This window comes from Miniopterus natalensis, chromosome 19, assembly GCF_054644295.1.
Source record: "Miniopterus natalensis isolate mMinNat1 chromosome 19, mMinNat1.hap1, whole genome shotgun sequence".
NCBI lineage: Eukaryota > Metazoa > Chordata > Mammalia > Chiroptera > Miniopteridae > Miniopterus > Miniopterus natalensis.
This window is the reverse complement of record NC_142099.1, coordinates 4644260-4664612: the sequence shown is the minus strand read 5'-3', so window position 1 is coordinate 4664612 and position 20353 is coordinate 4644260. Positions and strand designations below refer to the sequence as shown.

Sequence of the window (20353 nt, the reverse complement as noted above, 5' to 3'; positions counted from 1 at the left end):
CCTTCTAGCAACAGGCCAACAACTCTGCTTTCCCAGGCGCTCCAGCAGATGTCATGCTGCCTGATGCTTTGGCTGGGTGAACCCTGCAAGCAGCTCGGTTTCTTCCAACTTGAGATGAGGGTGTTTGTTACGACAGGGTGGGCCTGGCAGCTGCTGCTAGCCAACCTACGCTGAAGTCCTCGTGGTTTGTTTGGGGATGAGTGGCATTTCTGTATGGTGACTTGATGTGATTTTCTCTGGGAGTGAATCTTTCCAGCCCTTGGATGGTTAAAGGGCTATATGGTCAGTGCTGGTGTCGATGGAACACTTATGAAGCAGATGTGTTGAAGTCCATGGCGAATCTGCATGTGAAAAATCCTAAGCAGATATTTCATGTATCCAGGACTTGCCCAGCTCAGGAGCTTACTCTGGGAGCCTTCTGGAGGACTTTCTGGATCCAGGTCTCTCCTGAGTCCTCTCTGCAGCACATCTTGAAGTCCCATGCAGGTGACGACACACCTGACATCACCCTCGGAAGTGGGGTCAAAGTCATTCTTCTAAAGAGCTTGTCCTATCCTAGAAGCATCATGTAGGCTAATAGAGCTTGTCCATCTCTAGGCACACTAATATCTGAGACAACCCTGCAAAAGGTATGAGAAGAATTTTGAAAAACAAAGACAAAAATCTTTACCTTTGAGTCACACCACGTCAATTCAAATTACTCACTAGGTCAAGTTTCCGTGGTCACCCTAGCTCACTCTGTCAATCTGCATTTCTCTTCCCTCTGTAGATCACTGAGAAGGACAAGGGAGGCAAGATGGCACAAGATGCATGAAATATGAAGACATTTTCTTAAATAAAAAGCCCTCAAACCTCTCTGAGATTTAGATTAGCATTTTTATCTGAAATGCTATTTCAAGCGAAGGAAGCCGGCCATTAAGAGCCTGAACTGTTCAAAGGGCAAGAGGCCCTGACTAGCAGAGCCTAACTAACCAGGGGGACCTCGGTCTTGCTTCATGAAATGAGCACTCCCAAAGAACTCTGAACTCAGACTATGGACCCAGGACAAAGAACTTTCCTCTCCACCCCAGACCAACTGCTGTGTTCTCCGGGAGCTCCAAAATTGTAATGGTTCTTGGAAAACGTGGTGTAGAGAAAATAAAAATCAATTGCGGAGGATAGTTGTGAAGAGGAAATGTCCCCAAAGTTCCCTGGAATGTGTAGGAGACCCTGAGGCAGCGGGGTGCTGAAGACGATGGACATCCCACAGAGTGATGGCAGGCACAGCCCTGCAGTCTACCTCTGGTTAGAGCCCTGTCACCTCAAACAGATCGTTTGCCCGCTCCCTCCAACCTGCATCAAGTTTCCAGCACCCAAGCAGCTTCCTTGAATTAGAGCCGTGGTTCTCAAACCTTAGCATGCCTCAGAATCTCATGGCAGGCTCGTTAAAACAAAGATTGCTGGGCCCTAGCCAGTTTTGCTCAGCGCTTAAAGCGTCGGCCCTCAGACTGAAGGGTCTCAGGTTCGATTCTGGTCAAGGGCATTTACCTCCATTGCAGGCTCGGCCCCTGGTCAGGGTGCATGCTGGAGGCAACCAATCAATCTCTTTGTGTCTTCCCCCCACACTCTCTCTGAAAAGCAATGGGATAAATATCCTCACATGAGGATTAAAAAAAAAAAAGAGAGTTATCTTGATCCCAGTCTCCCTCTCAGCAACCCTTTTCCTCCACTGGGCACATCTGTCCATGCAAACAAGAAGCAAATACCCCAGCATTTGCCTTCCTGACTAATTGAAGGGTCAGCTTTGATCCTGACTTCGCTGTCACCCTAAAAGGCAACAAGAAAATCTTCTATTTCATCCATGAGAAAAACGACTTACCCATTCCAAGCGTACTTCCAGAGCAGGTGACTGCAATAAGTAAAAACACAGCATTTCAAATATACTTATTGACATATTTAAGATGATAAAGATAAAACTTAAGAAAGAATAAAGGGAAAGTAAACCAGGGAATAAATAAGAACCAGTTTGGGCGACAGGAGAAGGACATAGCTCCTAGCAATATGACCTTGAGCAAGTCACTTCATTACTCTGTGCCTCAGTTTACCTATAAGTGGTAAGAAGAAGAATGCCAACTTCATAGGGTTATTATAGGAATCAATTAATACACGTAAACCCTTGTAATAGTGGCCGCACGTAGCACTCAATAAATAACAGGCATTAGTCGTTTACAATAATGTCCTAGTTATCAGAGTAAGGCATCACCGACACCGAAAAACACACACACACAAAACCAAAAAATTTCCCCCAAATGCATGGTTTTTACCAGGGAAACGGAGCATTCAACAAGATATTTTTTGAGCATTCAATGAACTACTGAAAGTGAAAACACTTGATACATTTTAAAACACTTGATTAATTGTAAAACATTATGCAGATATGTTATGAGCAGTGGCCTCTTCTTCCTAAGGCTCATCCACACACCCCAACAACCTATTCCTGTGCCTTCCCAGAGGGCCATGCTTTGGGCCAGCTTGTCCTGTGGACGAGATAATGACAAAATAAAGAATCGAAGCATGACAGCCGAGGACGGCGAGAGCGCCCCCCGAGGAGGAACTGGCCTGGCTCCACCTCCGGGAGCCCTCTCGAACCTTCTTGCCACCTACACGTAATGGGAAATTTCAGATTCTGGTTATCCGTGAAGATTTCTGAGCCAATATTTATCCCTCTTCCTGTGTTCGAAGGCTTCATCATCTCTTTTCTTTTTTAAAGAAAAATACATGACTACGCCCTGGGCGAGGGAGCAGAAGGTCGGTGCTGGAATACAGAGCAGGGAATTGCTAGCGCTTTGCTGCCAGCTCTGGTGAGATGGCACTCGCCGACGGTCATGATTTTTGATCACATATTGCCAAACCCAACTTAGGATTTATAAATTCTTATGGGTTTTTTTTCTGATTCCCCAACTCTTCCTCAGTCATAAGTCTGAATCTGTGCAAATAAAGGTTTAAGTATCTTAATTTCCAACATTCCAAGGTGTCCATCATTATCTCTAAGACTGTGTTAAAAATCTATCCCTGCCCTGGTGTGGCTCGGTTGGTTGGGCATCACCCAGTTCACCAAAAGGCTGCCGGTTTGATTCCCGGCCAGGGCGCATGCCTGGGTTGCAGGCTCCGTCCCCGGTAAGATGTGTGCAGGAGGCAGCTGATCAATGTTTCGCTCTCACAGCGATGTTTCTCTCTCTCCCTCTCCCTTCCTCTCTCTCTAAAAATCAATAAAAAAAAAATCTTTAAATCAGTTTTACTATTTAAGCAGCGAGCATCTGGTCCTTTACCTGAAGGAGAAGAGACAGAGAGGGAAGACAGAGTGTCTCCAAATCAAATAATAATAAAGCATCACGAGTCCCAAGAAGCCAGGGGGTCCCCAGCAGCCAGAATCTGCCTGCGGGGTGTAGAAATGTCGTACCCTCTTTGATCTCCCTTCCCTCAGGTGAGGGTGACTACTCTGAGTCTCCATTCATAGATTGGCGTGAGGGTTAGTTTTAAACAAAGGGTCATAACTTGCTCTACCTGAATATATTTTTTTCGGACAGAAGGTGAGCTTCAGTCCTGTCTCAGCCACCGGTGAGACCATCACGGTGTATACGTCCCCACAGGGTATCTCAGCGACATCACAGAAACTGAGGCCGGAGCTTGGGGAACAGGTGAAAATGCCCTTGGAGCCGTAGAGGTCAGTGCTGTAGTTGGCAGAGCCCCTGGCGGCCTGCCAGTCGATCCGGATGCCATTAGGGCCCAGCCTATACAACTTCACCCCCAGCGGGCAGCAGGCACCTGGAAGATCAAAACCAGACACGGACCACTTACTCCCCCATCACACAGACATGGCCTTTATCACTACGGGGGAACAATATAAGCCACCTATTCTAAATAACGCATGAAGAGAGCAAGACTTGAAGAGGGACTCGGTTCTTTCCTCGGTGGGCGACATGATCAGAAACCCACACGTAAACACAGCGAAGGAAACGCGCGAGGCTGTAAAAAGACATAAGAAAAGAAAGGGAAAAAAAAGAAAATAAATCCAAGTGTGTGAGGGGCATGGATCTTTTATTAAATATGTTTTTTATCGATTTTAGAGAGAGGAAGTGACGGAGAAAGAGAAACATTGATCAGCTGCCTCCTGCACGTGCCCTACTGGGGATGAGCCTGCAACCTGGGCATGTGCCCTGACCGGGAATCGAACCAGTGACCTCTCCATACAAAGGACAACACCCAACCAACGGAGCACACTGGCCAGGGTGTGCATGGAGTATTATTATTATTTTCAAATATATCTTTATTGATTTCAGGGAGAGGAAAGGAGAGGGAGAGAGAGAGATAGAAACATCAATGATGAGAGAGTCATTGATCGAGCCCACAACCCGGGCATGTGCCCTGACCGGGAATCGAACCCCGATCGCCTGGATCCCAGGTCGACGCTCAACTGCTGAGCCAGGCCCGGCCGGGCTGTGCATGGTTTATTAATAGCAATGGTGAGTCAAACAGTCACACTTGACAGATACATGTTGTACCTGAGTTAAAACTTATGAGTCAAATGTACAGAATCCTCGTTAAGAGCCCTCCCGTTATCCTAGTTTCATATGATTCTAGTGGGACTGAATTTAAATATCATCGACTGCCTTCGGCTTTAATCGAGAAGACCTATGGGGCTGAGCTGAGCAGCGTGATGCCAGGGGAGCCGCCGCTTACACAACAGGCAGGCGACCGAGCCCTGCCGGTCACACTTCCCCCGCGCTGGCTGACTAGGTGCTTTTTTTCTCTTTTTCCAAATGCCTCGAGTGGGTCACACATTAGGTGTCAAGCAGGGCACCAGATGGTGGCTTCCTCGGTAACTAAAATAAAGATTTTGTTGTATAATAATATTAATAAAAAATCAGTTATAGATCATCAGGCCCACTGGATTTATTCTTAAAACAATTTTGGGGTGTATGTGTGTGAAGCTAAGCAAAGGACCACATTCCCAGAACTGGATATCAGGCTGAGAACTTAGGCAGCAAATCTAACGAAAGATTGTGGGCCAGAAGACGGCATAAACCGGCTTACTATAAATGCTCTCACGGTATGATTACTTCTCTCTTCCCAGTGAGGAAACAAAACCGGGGGGATAAGGCAACCCAGCTTCTAAGAAGCCACGTTTTTAGACTCCTAGTTTCACACTCTTTCTGCTACCCCTGGGATGGCAAAACTATATTTCAGCTCTCCTGTCCCGTGTCCTGTGACAGGCTCGACGAACTGATCGTTAAACTCTTTCCCAGGAGAGACAGCATCTTTTTTCAACCAGAAGGAAGGGCTTATGCCTGGATTTGCGATGGACAGGCAAGGCCTTGAGCGAGTCCGTAGAGCCTGAGGGAGAATTCACTTACTAGAGGCATAGGGTCGGTAGGTGCAGTCTGCAGTCAGCCCGGTGGCGCTGACTGCTTTTAGGGCCACCGTGTAATTGACGCCACAAGTGATGCATCCCAGGAGGCAGTGGTTTTGATGGGTGTGGCACTTAGACTGTCCAGTGTGGGACTCCAGAACTGTAACATAGGTTAGGGCCCCGGTGCCAACAGTCCAGCTCACGTTGATGACTGATTGGGTGACCTGCGTCACTGTCAGACTGGCTGGACAGCAGGGCACTGAAGCGAGGGAAAACAGAATGTAACAGGGTTATTTGTGAAAAATGACCAAGAGCGGTATTTTGCCTGTGTCTCATTCAATAGCCTACACTTCTCAAACCTTCCGTGTTAATAAAAATTTCCTTTTGTTAAGCAAAACCTCATTTCCTCTCACGAATCATTTAACATCAGCTGAATGCGTGATGGGCACTTTCCCCAAGAACACGATGCCCTGACTGGCTGTGGGTAATACGAGGTCCCCCCATTGTTTCCAGAATAAGAAGACCCTTTGTTGTCCCCCAACTCTAACGACTCCAGTTGCAAATTCCAAAGCAGCAGTTGCGTGCACCCCCTTCTCCCGATATAACATTCTTCCCCAATTTCACAGCATTCGTAATTAAGGTTTTTTTTTGCGTTTCTCATGCATTTCATGGCATATAATTGGTACAAAAGCTAGAAACATTCCTCGCCACCTACAAATACCACAGCCGAGCCTCAGTTTTTTAGGGACCCGCTGTATAGCATAGCAGGATATCTAGAGTCTTCTTAATGTATTTAGAGTCATCTCTATCCTGCGGCTTTTTACGTTTCAACTTTTATAGTCCCAAGTGCCTTCTGTCGTTGTCCTATAAGAGAAAATAATGTCCAAAGCTGGTGGCTGCCACTTACCGGTTTCCAGGGGCACGCTATAGCTGGGCAGGCTCCGGCCGGCCCGCGTCTCGGCCACCGCGGTGACGGAGAACACGGAGCCGCAGGGCAGGCCCCCGAGGGCACAGGACCGGCCGGCGCTGCTGCACCGGAACAGCCCCCCCCCTCCCCTCGCCGTCACCGTGTAGGTAGCGCCCTCGTTACTGGATCTCCAGTGCACGTGGACCGCGGAGGAGGCATCCTTCGAGACGCTTTTTATTTCAGGACTGCAAGGAGCTAAGAGGGTTTAGATTATTAACGGAAACGGTGAGAGTCAAAAATGATCACCTGTGCCATTTGCCCTAAAACCGATTTTCTCCCCCAAATGAGCTCAGTATCACTTTCAACCACCCCACGGGTGGAGGCCGAATTCACAGTCTTTGTGTGCACCCTTGAAGCCATCGACATAGGGTTCGGGTTCCTAGAGCGTCGGACTCGCTGGAAGATGCTACGTTTTGGACTCCAAAAGCAAAAGTAATTAAGACAAACCTTTGGGGTCTTAACCTTCAAGGTGTGAGTACAGGCAGGGCCCCCAAAGGTAGGGGAAGTGAATGGCTGACAGGCAAAACCTCCCACCATCCTCATGATCTCCCCTTTTGTCTTCTTTTTTCCCAATTTCCCTCTTCCACCTTCCCTTCTGCCTCCCCTCGGGCTCTAATGGTCCCAGCAGCCTGGCTGGTGTGGCTCAGTTGGATGAGCAATGCCCCATGCACCAAGGGGTCACCAGTTGGATCCCCGGTCAAGGCACACGCCTGGGTTGCGGGCTCGATCCCCAGTAGGGGGCGTGCGGGAGGCTGCCGGTCCATGTTTCTCTCTCATTGATATTTCAATTTTTCCCTCTCCCTTCCTTTCACTCTAAAATCAATACAAACAGACCAGCTGGGCATGGCTCAGCGGTTGGGCATCGACCTAGGATCCAGGAGGTTGCGGTTCGGTTCCTGGTCAGGGCACATGCCTGGGTTGCGGGCTCCATCCCCAGTCAGGAGCGTGCGGGAGGGAGCTGATCAATGACTCTCATCATTGATGTTTCTCTCTCTCTCTCTCTTCCTTTCTCTGAAATCAATAATGATATAGTTTTAAAAAATCAATAGAAACATATTTAAAAATTATAAATATATAAATATAAATATAAATATAAATATAAATATATATATATATATATATAAATATATATATATATATATATATAAAGTCCCATTCTTTGCTGGGACTATTATTTTCACATATATATAAATAACAGTCCCAGCACAGAGTGGTTAGTGGAAGGCAGCCTTTTTGCAGTTCTCGCCGGAGGCCCGTCCCGAGGGACGCAGCGGGGGCGGGTGGGGCAGACTTCGGCGAGGAAGTCGCAGCTGTATCGTACCCGTGGTCACGAATCGGGAAGCACAGGACGTGTTGCTGCCCCGGGCTTCGCTGAAGGAATACACGGTGATGTTGTACTCGGTGTCGCACTGCAGAGCCGAGAGGGTGCAGGCCGGCGCCGTGTCGTTGCACTCGACCGCGTCGAGCCCGCCCACGGCCTTGGTTTGGTAGAGTTCGGCACCGCGGACAGGAGACCAGACGACCTCCACTCTGTCACTGGACACCAACACAGGGCTGATGTCACTAGGACAGCAGGGAGCTGGATGCGGGAACAGGGGGAGAGGGGGTCAGCGCAGGAGCAACATTGTCCGCCGGGGCCGCCGACCTCCCCGCGCTCAGACTCTGTCCTAAGTTACTGCAAGGCCCTCCTACAGGGCTGTCCTAACACCAGCCACTTGGAGGATGAGTCCTCTCAGCATGACATTCGAGTTCATTACCGGCTGCACCGGCCTGGGCCCTCTGCCGCGCCAGACCCCGCAGCTCCCCATCGCACCAGTGCTCTCACTTCCCTGTGCCTCACAGACGGCTGACCCTCGGCTGGAATGCCGCTCCCCTCTTCGGCCTGACAAAACCACCCTCCGTCTAACTGCTAGATCCGATCTGTCTTTCCAGATGCTGAACCGGAGGAAACTGGGGGGCAGAGGGGGGGCACGCAGCAGCATCATGTCAGTGGATTTTAGAAGAGACCCTGCAGCACCTCACGGACAAATTCTGACCAACTCCGCTTCGAGTGTCCCTGGGACGCTCTTGCCCCACCTACCTCCCGCCCATCCTTGGAGATCCAGCTCAAGGTCACGCCCGCCGGAAGAGCCTCCTGGGCTCTTGAGGCCTGGAGGCCTCTTACCCCAAATTCCAAAGGCATTGATTATTGGGTTCCCTCATCCTGGTAAAAATGTATTATAATCCCGCTAGTATTTTTTTTTTTATAACTATATTGTAGTATTCTTATCAGTAAACATAGTTGATTAATTTTAAGTCGCTCACTCGACTCACTGTTCAACAATCGAGCATCTCGCATATGCTAGTCACACTGGGATAGGCACTGAGGATGAAGAGATGAATGAAACATAATCCCTGCCCCCCCCCCCCCCCCCGGAAGATCCAAGTCTAGTGGAGATTAATAGTAACAGCAATAATGTTGCTAATAAAAATACTCGCATTGTGCCTTTTCATGTTCATCTTCTCATGACTTATTATTTGTCTCATTCTGCAGTGGGGGATGCTAAGGAACTAGCAAGGTAGACGTCATTGTCTCCATTTCACAAATTCGTTGGTGGTCACGTTAGGACTTGAACCCAGGAGTCCTTGGCAAAGCCCTCTACACCATGTAGGGTCTTTGCATCTGTTTCCTGCTTTGGGGGAAGGAATGAACTCCTGAGACATTCCCCTCAACATCCAGCACCAGGCTGAACACTGAGTAGGCCTTGGTGGAGGGTTCAAGTTTTCAGAGCAGGGTTAAACAACTACATTCTCCTCCCCCGCCCCCGTTTCTCTCTGAAACCTTGCCTTCTTGTTAAACTTAGGTCCACGAAGCCAAAAACCTCCTAGTCTGGAAAGTGTGAAGGAAGAAACTCACTTTCCATTCTTGGCCCCCGAGCGACCCCGAGGGGGGCCCAGGTAACAGGTGATCCATCTGCTGCTACGCGTAGTGAACTCAGGGCGCCCTTCATGAGCACCAGGTGCGACTTACCTGTGGTGTGATTGAACACGTCACCCAGAGGGCTCTGCCCTGCCTTGTTATAGGCAAAAACGCTGATGAAATAAGTGAAGCCACATTCGGACAGGAAGTCGCACTGGGTGAGGGATGTGTTGCAGTGGACTTCCAAGCCGTCATCACTCTTCACAAAGGCCACGTAGTAATCACCCAGGTCTACGTTGGACCACGACACAGACAGGTGGCCAGGGGGATCTTCTTGGATCGTCACTCTTCCAGGTGCACATGCAACTAGGAAATCACGTATAATAAATAGCTGCGAGAGACTTTTCTTTGTAGCTTCGCAGTTGTCCAGGATGCCAGAGGAAGACTACATCGAACAGTATGTGCAAGCCAATAAGACATTCTTACATGTCCTGAAATCTATCTCACACCCTACACACATGCTAGACTGTGTTAGAAACGGGCACGGATTGGTCAATATTGCGTTAATATTGCTTCTGGTGAAGGCAGTGCCAGGATTGGCGTGGAATGAAGTCTTCTGAAGGAATGAATTCAACTGAAGTTGATTCTTTTGGGCCCCAAGCTTTTAAAATTTCAGTCATCTCTAATAGAAATCACAGTTTTCAGGCCCAGGAAACACATAGAACTTTCTAAACATAGTTCTTTTATTGATATGGACATTGTTGTAGTTATCTACATTTTCTTTGGCTTAGAGAAGTGAAATAGGACAAACTTAGGCTTGAATTCCAGATGGTGCAGGAACTGAACATCATTGGACCCTTGGAAAAATTATTGAACTTCTCTAAGTTTCTATTTTCTTATCTAAAAAAAGAGATAACAGAACCTACCTCACTGAGTGGTCATGAGAATTAAATAAAATGATGAACGTATAATGACTGGGACATAGTAGGTCTTCGCTAAATGTCAGTCCGCATCCCCCAGACACGTAGCTATTTCTAAACAAAGGAGTAAACCTCCACGTCCGTATGTCTTTATGTCTTTGATAAGAATGAAAATGGGGAGATATCTAGACACATACTCAGAACTACAGACAGCCCATCTTTATCTTAGAAAATAGCTCCCTCAAGCCTAGGTCTGTGCAACACCATGCGAGGAAGAGGCCCCTATCTGTACCGTGCACAGTCAGAACGTGTGTGACTCACACTGGGGGTTACAATTTTACAACCTTACAGACGAAAAAGAAACTAAGTGAGGGAAGACCTGCAATAGGAACGGGGCCTCCTCTTCAAAGTGCTTTTTGGTTTCACAGTCAACATCACTCAAACGCATCGGCGCATCTGACGCAGTGCTTTCACTTAGCCCAGCTTTCCTTTTCGCTTCACCTGCTTCCGAGTGGCGGTCCCTTTGGCTCCCCCCGCCCCCCAGTGACCTACCGGTCACCTACCGGTTTTCAGGGTCACCGCCGAAGCCGACCGGCTGGCTCCAGCGTCGTTCCTGGCTGCCACGGAGATCCGGTACTCCGTGCCGCACCGGAGGGGCGCGATGGTGCAGCCACTGAGCGTCGTGCTGCAGCTCAGCTCCGAGCTGTCGCCCACAGCCACCGCGGTGTAGTTGAAAGCTCCTTCCGTCGGGGCCCATGAGACAGACGCCTTCAGAGCCCCGCTATCGAAAGAGACTCCAATGTCCGCAGGAGCACGAGGACCTGCGTTTTTGAGAAACAGTTGCGATCTTGCAGTAGCCTCAAGAACCCGAGTGAGATTTGGCCTAACAAGTGCTTGGATAGAAGGATTCTCGGGCAGAGAGGGGCAGAGGGAGCGTCTACACCAGGCTGGGGGCGGGAAGAGCCATGTCCTAGAGGCGGCTGGTTTCCCAGAGAACTTCCTTTGCGTTTGTGTCCCCGTGTTTTAAGTTTTTAGAGACTTTGGGTTTATTTAGCCTGACTTTGCTGGGGCTGCTGTAACAAAGTATCACATATTAGGTGGCTGAAACAACAGAAATGTATTATCTCGCAGTCCTGGAGGCTGGAAGCCTGAAATCAAGGTGTTGGCAGGGTGGGTTCCTTCTGAGGACTTTGAGAAAGGATCCGTTTCTCCTTAGCTTGTAGATAGATGGTAGAGCTCATGCTCATATAGCAGTCTACCTGTATGTGTATGTCTGTGCCCGAATTTAATCTCTTTTTTGTTGTTGTTATTAATCCTCACTCAAGGATATTTTTTCTGTTGATTTTTAGAGAGAGTGGAAGAGAGGGATGGGGAGAGAGAGAGAGAGAGAGAGAGAAACATCGATTGGTTGCCTCCTGCATGCACCCTGACTGGGGCCAGGGACTGAACCTGCAACCCAGGTACATGCTCTAGACTGGGAATCGAACCTGTGACCCTTCTGTGCATGAGCTGACACTGAACAACACAGGCCAGGGTCAAATTTCCCTTTTTTTATAAGGACATGAGTGATACTGGATTAGGGCCACCCTAACGACATCATCTTAACTAGTTACATCTGCTATGAAATGAGCATTTCTTTATTCATGCAGTAAGCATTTAAGCTACCAAAGGGGGACCAGACAGGGCACTATAAATAAACTCATACATTTAAATAGCTGAGCCAGCTGCTCTGTGCTCAGCACTTAACACTGCTCTCGACAGATCCCATGCGCAGCCCCTCTCGTCAATCAAAATACAGGTGTGGGGGCTGAGCTGAGCCTTACTTGTTCTCTGGTTGCAGGTGGAGTCATCCCCAGGGGTCCCGTTGGCATTCCATGCGTAGGCCTTGATGGTGTAGAGAGTCCCGGCGTCTAAACTGGTGAATGTCAAGGTGGTGTCTGTGGTGTTCTCCTTCCATATTCTCCCCAAGCCATTGGCACGCATAATGGACACGGAGAATCCGGTGGCCATGTACACAGCTCCCCAGTGCACGAGAATCGAGTCTGGACTTGGAGAGCTCACTTCTAGAATCGGGGCAGCCAGCACTGCAAAGACAGAGACACGTGTGTTTGTGTTACAGAGGTCTGGTCGAGGAGAATTCGTATCTAGGAATATATATTCCGAGGTTGGTGATCCATGTCATGAAATAACGATTTGCTTTGCAAAAGGATCCATGCAGAGTTTCATGAAGAATTGCTATTTAAAAAAAAAAAATTGCTATTTTAATAAAAACATAAGAATTACTATTTCAGTGTGTGTTGATTATAAATAGTTCATCACAGGAATTCTAGGCATTACTATAAACCGGAGGATGGTGAGAAATTAGATAAATCATCCCTGGAATCATCATATGAGTCAGTGCGGGACATGATGGTCTGTACTGTTTTATTACACAGAACCTCTCAGAAATGTGCCTGGGTACAACTTTATCGAATCCATTTAAATTACACTGATGACAAACTCCAAATGTGTTTATTCCAAACAAGTCAAAGTGCAGCAAAACCCCCTCAGCATTCTTTATTCAGCATGGTCTTGATGGGTAACTGAGGTCAAAAACAGAAAAATCCCTTTTCCAGAGATTTACAAGCAGGGAGAATTCTAAAGATGCCCAGGGATGGTTCTTTTCCAAAGCATCTAAATGCCACCTTCTCCGAAGATAACCAGATTCCCCAAAGACATCATTTGGTGGCTTTTACACCTGGGCCCTGAGTCATAGGCACCCACGTGACCCAAAATGACATCATGCAATTGCAGCCTCAGTGTAACCGATCCAGATCACAAACCATGGCTCCACGGAGGGTGGGCATCCAGCTACCTGTCTTTGCCTGCTTTGGAGGGGATGCCTGGCTTCTCCCAGCAGCACTGATGGATCTGACGGTGATCTGGTACGAGGTGGCAGCCTTCAGGCCCGTCACAGTGCCTGGGGAGTTGGCCACCGTGGTTTCAATGACTGTGTCCCCATCTTTGGCTGTGAGGAGGTAACTGGTGGCCCCGGGCACGGTAGCCCATTCCACAGTGATACTGTTGCTGATTTTGGAGTATGCCTGGTCAATAGTGGGTATTTCAGGAGCTGAAAGAGACGGTGAAGTTGTACATTAGCTACAACACCTGTAAGAATTACTTTCTTCAGCACTTTACTTGGCAAACGACATCATTTTCACGCCATCCTTCAGACATTGTCTCTGCCCTTACTTTCCAGATTTAAAAAACAAAACAAGAGAGAAAAAGAAAGGCAAAGCTACCTTCCAGAAGAGAACCTTTCATATTATTAGAATGGGACCATTTTCAGATTGTTCTGTATAAAATAAAAATCGGCTTTATTCCCCCTTTCTCTGTCAAAATATCTGCCTCAGCATAAACCGGGCTGCTCCGGTCCCTGCTCACCTGGGCCCGGCCACAGTTTGCCAGGAAGATACGAATGTTTATGTCACAAGCTCATACTAGACATTCCTAGACTTTCGGCATCGGGTGGGAGGCACAGCATGGTGTTCAGATTCGCTGCTTTGCAAAAATCCCACAGACACAAAAATGCTCCGGATGTAGACCCAAGAGCAAGAAAAGGTCAAGCAAAAATAGCTGGGTCTCAGGTTTGAAACTGGCACCTGGCCTTTTCGGTTTAGGGGTAACATCACTACATGCCAAACTCAAAACTAAAGGGCAACGCGTTGACTATAGGGCAAAGAGGAGGAAGCGTCATCACAGACCAAATGTGTGACTTGCCAGTACCACCCCCTCCCCCCGGCAGCCCCCTCCTGCCAAATCCCCATGTGCGCCATACAGACACCCTTCTCTTTCTGCACCAATAGCCCAGAGGGTTGGCTTTGGCAGCGTCTCAGACAGAGCCATGCCGCAAGAATGAACAAAGTCTCCACTGTGCGCTGGCCAGGCATTCCTTGAACGTGACCCAGAGTGTCTCCTTAGCCATCGGAAGGAAACGATGACGGTTCTGTATGCTGGGGGAGGTGGCAGGCCTGCCCATCCCAGCCATTTGCCAGCAGAAACTGACTCTGCAGGGTAGAAAGCCTCAACAGGGGCTCCCCGTTTCATCCCTCCCACTCACCCACCCCTTTCCCGCTCCTCAAGTTATTCGTCCTGTGCAGTATGCTATGTCTCTCAGCTCCTTCTGTTTCCGTTGTCCCCACAGTTTATCCCCCATGTCAACCAGTCTTGCTCAACAGGATGGAATAACTTCCTGGGAAAGTGACAACCAAACCAGCCACTGACACAGGAGGCCTGACAGTGCATTTACGGAGCAGCTGGAGAGGAATATAAAAGACCAGCAGGTCACAGATGACTTCCCTGCAGGCCTGTCAAGGGGCCTGAAGACTCCCCCAGACTTGCCCTGTTGAATCGAGCCGGGAGAGGCACATTTGCCTGGAAGGAGTCATACACGAAGCCGGTTTCAGCAGGATGAAGCTCAGGGCCTGCTGGTGAAAAACAGCAAAGGGTTTGGACTCAGGAACTCTGGGTGGGAGCCATTTACTTTTGCTTGTGAACATGTACGAGTCATTTAACTTCTTCTAGTCTCCGTTTTCTCCCTGGAGAATGGCCAACGTTAATATCTACGTATTAAAATTTACATTGAAATGCAAAATGCCTGCATCTCAGGACTGTTGTACAGATGAAGTGAAATAGTGTATACAAGCCCAGCCGGTGTGGCTCAGTGACTGAGCTTCAACCCGTGAACGAAGAGGTCACCGGTTTGATTCCAGGTCCGGGCCCATGTGGGCTCGATCCCTGGCAGGGGGCGTGTGAGAGGCAGGCAATCGATGTTTCTCATCGATGCTTTGCTACCCTTCTCCCTTCCCCTTTCTCTCTAAAAATAAAAATTAAAAAAAGGAGTGTATGTAAGGGGACTTTGAAAGGTAGGAAGGGCCAGTGTGTGTGCGTGTGTGTGTGTGTGTGTGTGTGTGTGCGCCAGGACCAGCAAGTCTTGGGTTCGGAAAAGCCAGCTTGCATGGCACTGCCATGGAGGGGTGCCAGGGAAGGCGAGATTCTGGGGAGTCTGGGGCCAGCACAGGCTGGAGAGATGGGTTGCCTGCTTTGCCCGTTTGTCACTAGGTTCTAGGGCAGGATCTGAACAGGAACAGCAGTCGGAGGATCCCCACGCCTGCAGTTTCCCTTAAAGAGAGGGCCAGGCTGAGCGGGTCGGCTGGGCTCCGTGACGAGCAGCTCTTCACGCGGTCTCAGACCCTCACTTGGCCCGAGGAGAGAAAACATTCTCCCTAGAGGTGCGGCCAACCATCCGAGGAGTCAGAAGGGAAGCCCTCGGATGCTCAGCACCTGCGCTTTCCACCAGCCGAGGTCTGACCTTGCCCGCAGCGCCCAGCGCCCGACACAGACAGACAGCTGACGCCAGGGCCCGGGAGAATCAAAACGCACGCACCCAAGTGGAAGCCTCCACGCGGGCGATGGAGCGCATCCACCCACGGAGCTGGGATGAGTCGACGGACAGCGTGGTCAGTATCTCAGGGGCCCCACTTTCTCCAATAGCCAGCTCGTTCCAGGGGCCTCAGTGCATGTGTCCTGGGACCTCCAGGAGGCAGCAGAGCTATCCAAAGGCCACTTATAAAAATCACTCTGTATGTGGCTGGACAGGCCTCATAGTTTCCTGCTCAATTCTAAAGGCTTCTCGAGAATAAGTAAGAATAAAACATGAAATGATTTTTTAAGAAACTATTGTATACGCATGCATTTTATGGCTCAGCCATGTTTAATATCAAATTTGAAATTGCCTTATCTATACATTCTTTACGAGGGTATAGATAAAATAATAAACTAAAATTGTTCATATGTTCAATTGGTATGAGAGTTTACTGGTGATATAATCGATATTATAAGGTCCCTCCAGATCATCTTAATCCCATTGAATACATATTTCCATTCTGGGGGGGCTGAGATTTCTAGAATGTATGAGTTAGGAGAGGCCTTTAGGGAAATTATCTGTGCCTTCAGTCATTTATTCAAGAAAAATGGTAATAAAATTGTGTTGTTGTTTTTTTTAAAGCCCTTTTCTAGTTCTGCGTTATCATTGTCTACATTTTAACGATGCAATATTAGAAGTGTAAAATAATTTTTTAATTAGAGAATCTTGAGATTTTAATAAAAAACTTTTCTAAGACTTTACCTGTGTTTGCTGAAGCAACCTGAAAAGGAAGGTTTAGAAAATTAGAACCATAAAGAAGAACACCATCTGGGGAAATGTGAAAACATCAATCAGGGGGGTAATAAATTCATCACATTTTCACACATCATGTGAGCAGTCTTTCAGTCTACACAGTGTTTATTGCACAGATCATTGCTCCACACGCGAATCTACCACGGAGCAATCCCAGCTAGAATTCAGAGGCAGGAGGCAGCTCACGTTACTATTTCATTTTTCTCTCTGAATCTGCCTGTTGAACGAAGTCAGTAGCTGCTGACAGATTTCTCAGAAATCTTTGTTCTTAAACTATAATGATAATTTTGTTTTCTTCCTCTAGTAAATTGCGTCACATTTCAAACATGCAAACATACGCAATCTTGGTATGGTCCAAAGTATTTTAATTTCTATCTCCTCACCTCCTAGGCCCTAATGTCTTCTTCCCCCCCCCCCCCCCAAATAGTTGCTGGTAGGCCAGAATGGTCAACTCACCATTTTAAGACAGAGAAGACTGAATCCAATCAAAGACAAATATTTCTTGAGCCCACCAGCCATCGTGTCCGACCCGGCACTCACGGGGCACAAAACGGAGTGATGGGGTTCCTCTTTGGTCCCCAGGAGGGCAGCACTGTAGGTCGGTGGGATGTGGGCTGGGATGCTGGGAACAGACCCTGGCGAGTAGCTCCTCCCCTTCGGTGTGGGGCGTAACTAGAGGCACTTGGAGACAGGCAGGGACAGCGATTGCCAAGACTGAAAAAAGAGCGCTGAAGAAAGCCATGCCAAGCAGGCCAAAAAGCTACTGTATCCTGGGTTTGAAGGTGATATGCAGAATGCTCTCCATTTCTTTTTTAAAAATATTTTGTTTCTAAATAAAAATGTTACAAAGCTGTATAGAAAATTGTTGAGAAAGAGGGACAGTCCTTTCCAACTTGGGAATCCTGACCAATTTTATTTATCCTTTCCGGTCTTTGTTGCTCTTCTTTTCTCTGTAGGAAGTGATCAGTCTGCTGTTGGGAGCAATTTGCTGCAAAACTTCCATTTGGAAGATGGAAGGGCAGGGGGTTGGGGGGGGGGGGCATTAAAGAGATGTTCTCATGGGTATGAACTTCCAACTAGCAGATCAATAAGTCCTGGAGGCCTAATGCACAGCATGCTGATTATAGTCCACAGTACTGAATTATAAACCTGAGTTAAGAGACTAGATCTTCACCGGTTTCCACACAAAAAAGAAATAATTCGATGATGCGACAGAGGTGTTTAGCAAACGCTACTGTAGCAATCACGTTGTAATATATAAATGTGTCAAACCAACACTTTGTACACCTCAAATTTACACAGTGTTGTATGTCAATTATCTTTTTTTTTTTTTTGCTATTGTTCAATTGTATCTCAAAATAAATAAAGATGAAAGGGCAGGAGCACGTCCCTGTCCTGGGAAAGATAGTGGGAGGTCCTTGATGAGCAGAGTAAATTCCTCCATCCCCAGGACCACCCTGATACCCGATCTCCTTCTCTAAGCTAGTGCTCAGTATCTCTGGCTTTATTTGGTATACAAGTCCAGGTATAAAATCTCTAGTTAGAATTAGGTTTTTCTGACAGCAAACCTATAAAGTGGTTTTCAACAGAAGTTTCTGATATAAAATAGTGGGGGCCACTCTATTCCATGGAGTCCTCGGCGGCCCTGTCCACTTTCCTAGTCTACCATCTCTTACTCTTGGTCCAAGATAAAGCTCCAGCTGTCGTATCGGAGGGAAGGCAGCGAGTTGAGGGACTTTTTACCTAATGTTCTCTGTATGTGAAGTTGAGAAGGAGTGTGGAGGTGGGGCAGGGCACTTAAGAAACTAGTGAAGATTTAAAATAGCCATCGTAGGGGAAAGAAGAGTCGTTTGGTGATGCAGAAGGAACATAGATGGAGGGCCAATTGTCCAGGAAGATTGAGGGAGGCCCTAATTCACTCTGCGGTCTCCCACCACACCCAGACGCCCGCTCTGCCCCCCGACAGACCGTCCCAAACAAGGAAAAGCAGCTGCGCCTAGAATGTGTTGTTCCTCTTCTTCGACAAGTCCAATCAAGTCGGTGACATTTTCTTACCTGTCCTGAGCACAGATAGGTAAGAATAAAATGTCGAGAAAATGTCAGGAAGACCTTCCCTGACCAGGGATCCCTGATGGCTACAGCGAAAGAAACCAGGTAGGCTTGTGGGTTCCAGAGAAGAGAAACTCAGGTCAATTTTTTTTTTCTCTTTAAATATGTTTTTATTGATTTGAGAGAGAGGAAAGGAGAGAGAGAGAGAGAGAGAGAGAGAAACACCAATGATGAATCATTGATCAGCTGCCTCCTGCACGCCCCTCTGTGGATTGAGCCGGAAACCCAGGCATGTGGCCTGGCAACGGAACGGTGACCTCCTGGTTCATAGGTTGATGCTTGGGCCATCTTTTTAAAAAAAGGGGGAGGGGGAGGGATGATGGGTATCCTCAAATGACAACTTTATACTAGACTACATCAGGGCTATCAAGCAGCCTAGTGAAGTAGGGGCCCTTATGATTGGTACCTTAACCCACTGTATCAGCCAGTCGGGGGACAGAAAACACAGTAGTTTAAACGTGAAGTTTGATATAATTTCTAACCAGTAACAGGCAATTAATTACTAAGGGCAAGGAGGTGGCTTAATAATACAGGAACAGTGGCTACAGGAGCAGCCACTACCTCTAGGCAGAGGACCCAAGGAACAAGTTTGGAAGCGGTTCCCTTGCAAGACGTTGAGACTCTGACAGAGAGGGCGTGGCTGTGGCCCACTCTGCTGAGATACTAAATCTGGGGCTGGAGAGGAAGGGGTGTCAACAAAACTAGCCACTGGGGTGCCATGGAGACTTAGTAGGAGGCTGGCTGCTGAAGCACCAGCAGGACTTGCTGGGAAACACCCTCCCACGAGGTGCCATTGGACATGCCAATGGCCTTATACACTGCGGAAGGAAAGAACCCACCAGAACCAGCAAGCCAAGTTCCTTTCCTCTGCAGCATCCTCCACAGACCAGTTTAATGTTGCATCAGCAGGCAAAAGATATTCAAGGCTCAGCTCCAGTATCACAACGTAGAGCAATGAAGGGCAGACTTGGGAGCGGAGGCCAGCTGCTTACCTTGAGCAAGTGTAACCCACGTTTGCAAGTCTGAGCCAAACCGACCAGGGCCACAGGTTTTTAAAGATCAGTAAACAGCCCAAAAGCCCAAAGGCAGTTTATAGTCCTTTTGAAATTTTGTACAAATTTTGAGTCCTTTTATTTTACACAGTTTCTACTTATTGACTTTATAGAGAAAGGGACAGAAACATTGTTGTCCCACTTACTTAGGCATTCTTTGGTTGCTTTTTGTATGTGCTGCCTAGAGAGAGGGTCAAACCCGCAACCTTGGCCTATTAGGAAGACAGTTGCTCTAACCAGCTGAGCTATCCGACCAGGGCAAGTCCTTTTGTTTTTCTAGACATGATCTGTAGCTTTTAGATCCCTAAAAAAATGCCCATAACTCAAAGGTTAAGAACTAACCTAAGAGATTAATTGGGCAGCATTTATATGGAAATTTTTTTAAGAATATGAAACCATTTCAGTACTCTGAGAACAAAAATTGGAGGCTACTAGTTATATTAAGCTCTATCAAAAACTTTTCTCATGTTGTAAGAAATAATCCCTAATATATTTAGCATTAACTAGTATTATTACATGTTCTATCAAAATGTTCCTCAAAAGCAAACCTAACTTAAAATATCACAGGAAATCAGATGCAGCTTGTGATAGAACTTTCACCTCCATTTGAGGTAACTTTTTTCCACATTTTGCTTAAAATATACCATTAACATTTCTGGGAGAACTACATTCAAAGGAGCAGCATCATTAATTTAGGTACACCAGAAATATTTCCCACGCATGATGTATCCACTGTTTTTCATTACTCAAGAAGTTTTCTAATTTCCATGTGTCTAGTGTCAATTCACTTGATCTCAATT

General features: G+C 47.5%; 1 protein-coding gene across 1 annotated transcript; it reads right to left on the bottom strand.

Moving 5' to 3' along the window:
* Positions 1 to 741: 741 nt before the first annotated feature.
* On the bottom strand, positions 742 to 16911 carry FNDC7 (fibronectin type III domain containing 7). Its single transcript, XM_016218164.2, has 12 exons — positions 16849 to 16911; positions 16342 to 16360; positions 13030 to 13284; positions 11999 to 12259; positions 10739 to 10996; positions 9367 to 9621; positions 7678 to 7935; positions 6297 to 6551; positions 5394 to 5648; positions 3544 to 3804; positions 1859 to 1888; positions 742 to 773 (listed from the first exon to the last, which is right to left on the bottom strand). The coding sequence occupies exons 1-12, from the start codon at positions 16909 to 16911 to the stop codon at positions 742 to 744; spliced, it is 2202 nt and encodes a 733-aa protein (XP_016073650.2).
* Positions 16912 to 20353: the final 3442 nt, after the last annotated feature.

Excerpts from the sequence above, each read along its gene's own strand:
- FNDC7 (XM_016218164.2), bottom strand. The coding sequence starts at position 16,911 with ATGGCTGGTGGGCTCAAGAAATATTTGTCTTTGATTGGATTCAGTCTT. Across the intron at positions 1,889-3,543 it reads TCCGAAAAAAATATATTCAG|TCACCTGCTCTGGAAGTACG; the intron begins GTAGAGCAAGTT and ends TACTTATTGCAG. Across the intron at positions 774-1,858 it reads TGGAAGTACGCTTGGAATGG|TGATCTACAGAGGGAAGAGA; the intron begins GTAAGTCGTTTT and ends TGTCCTTCTCAG.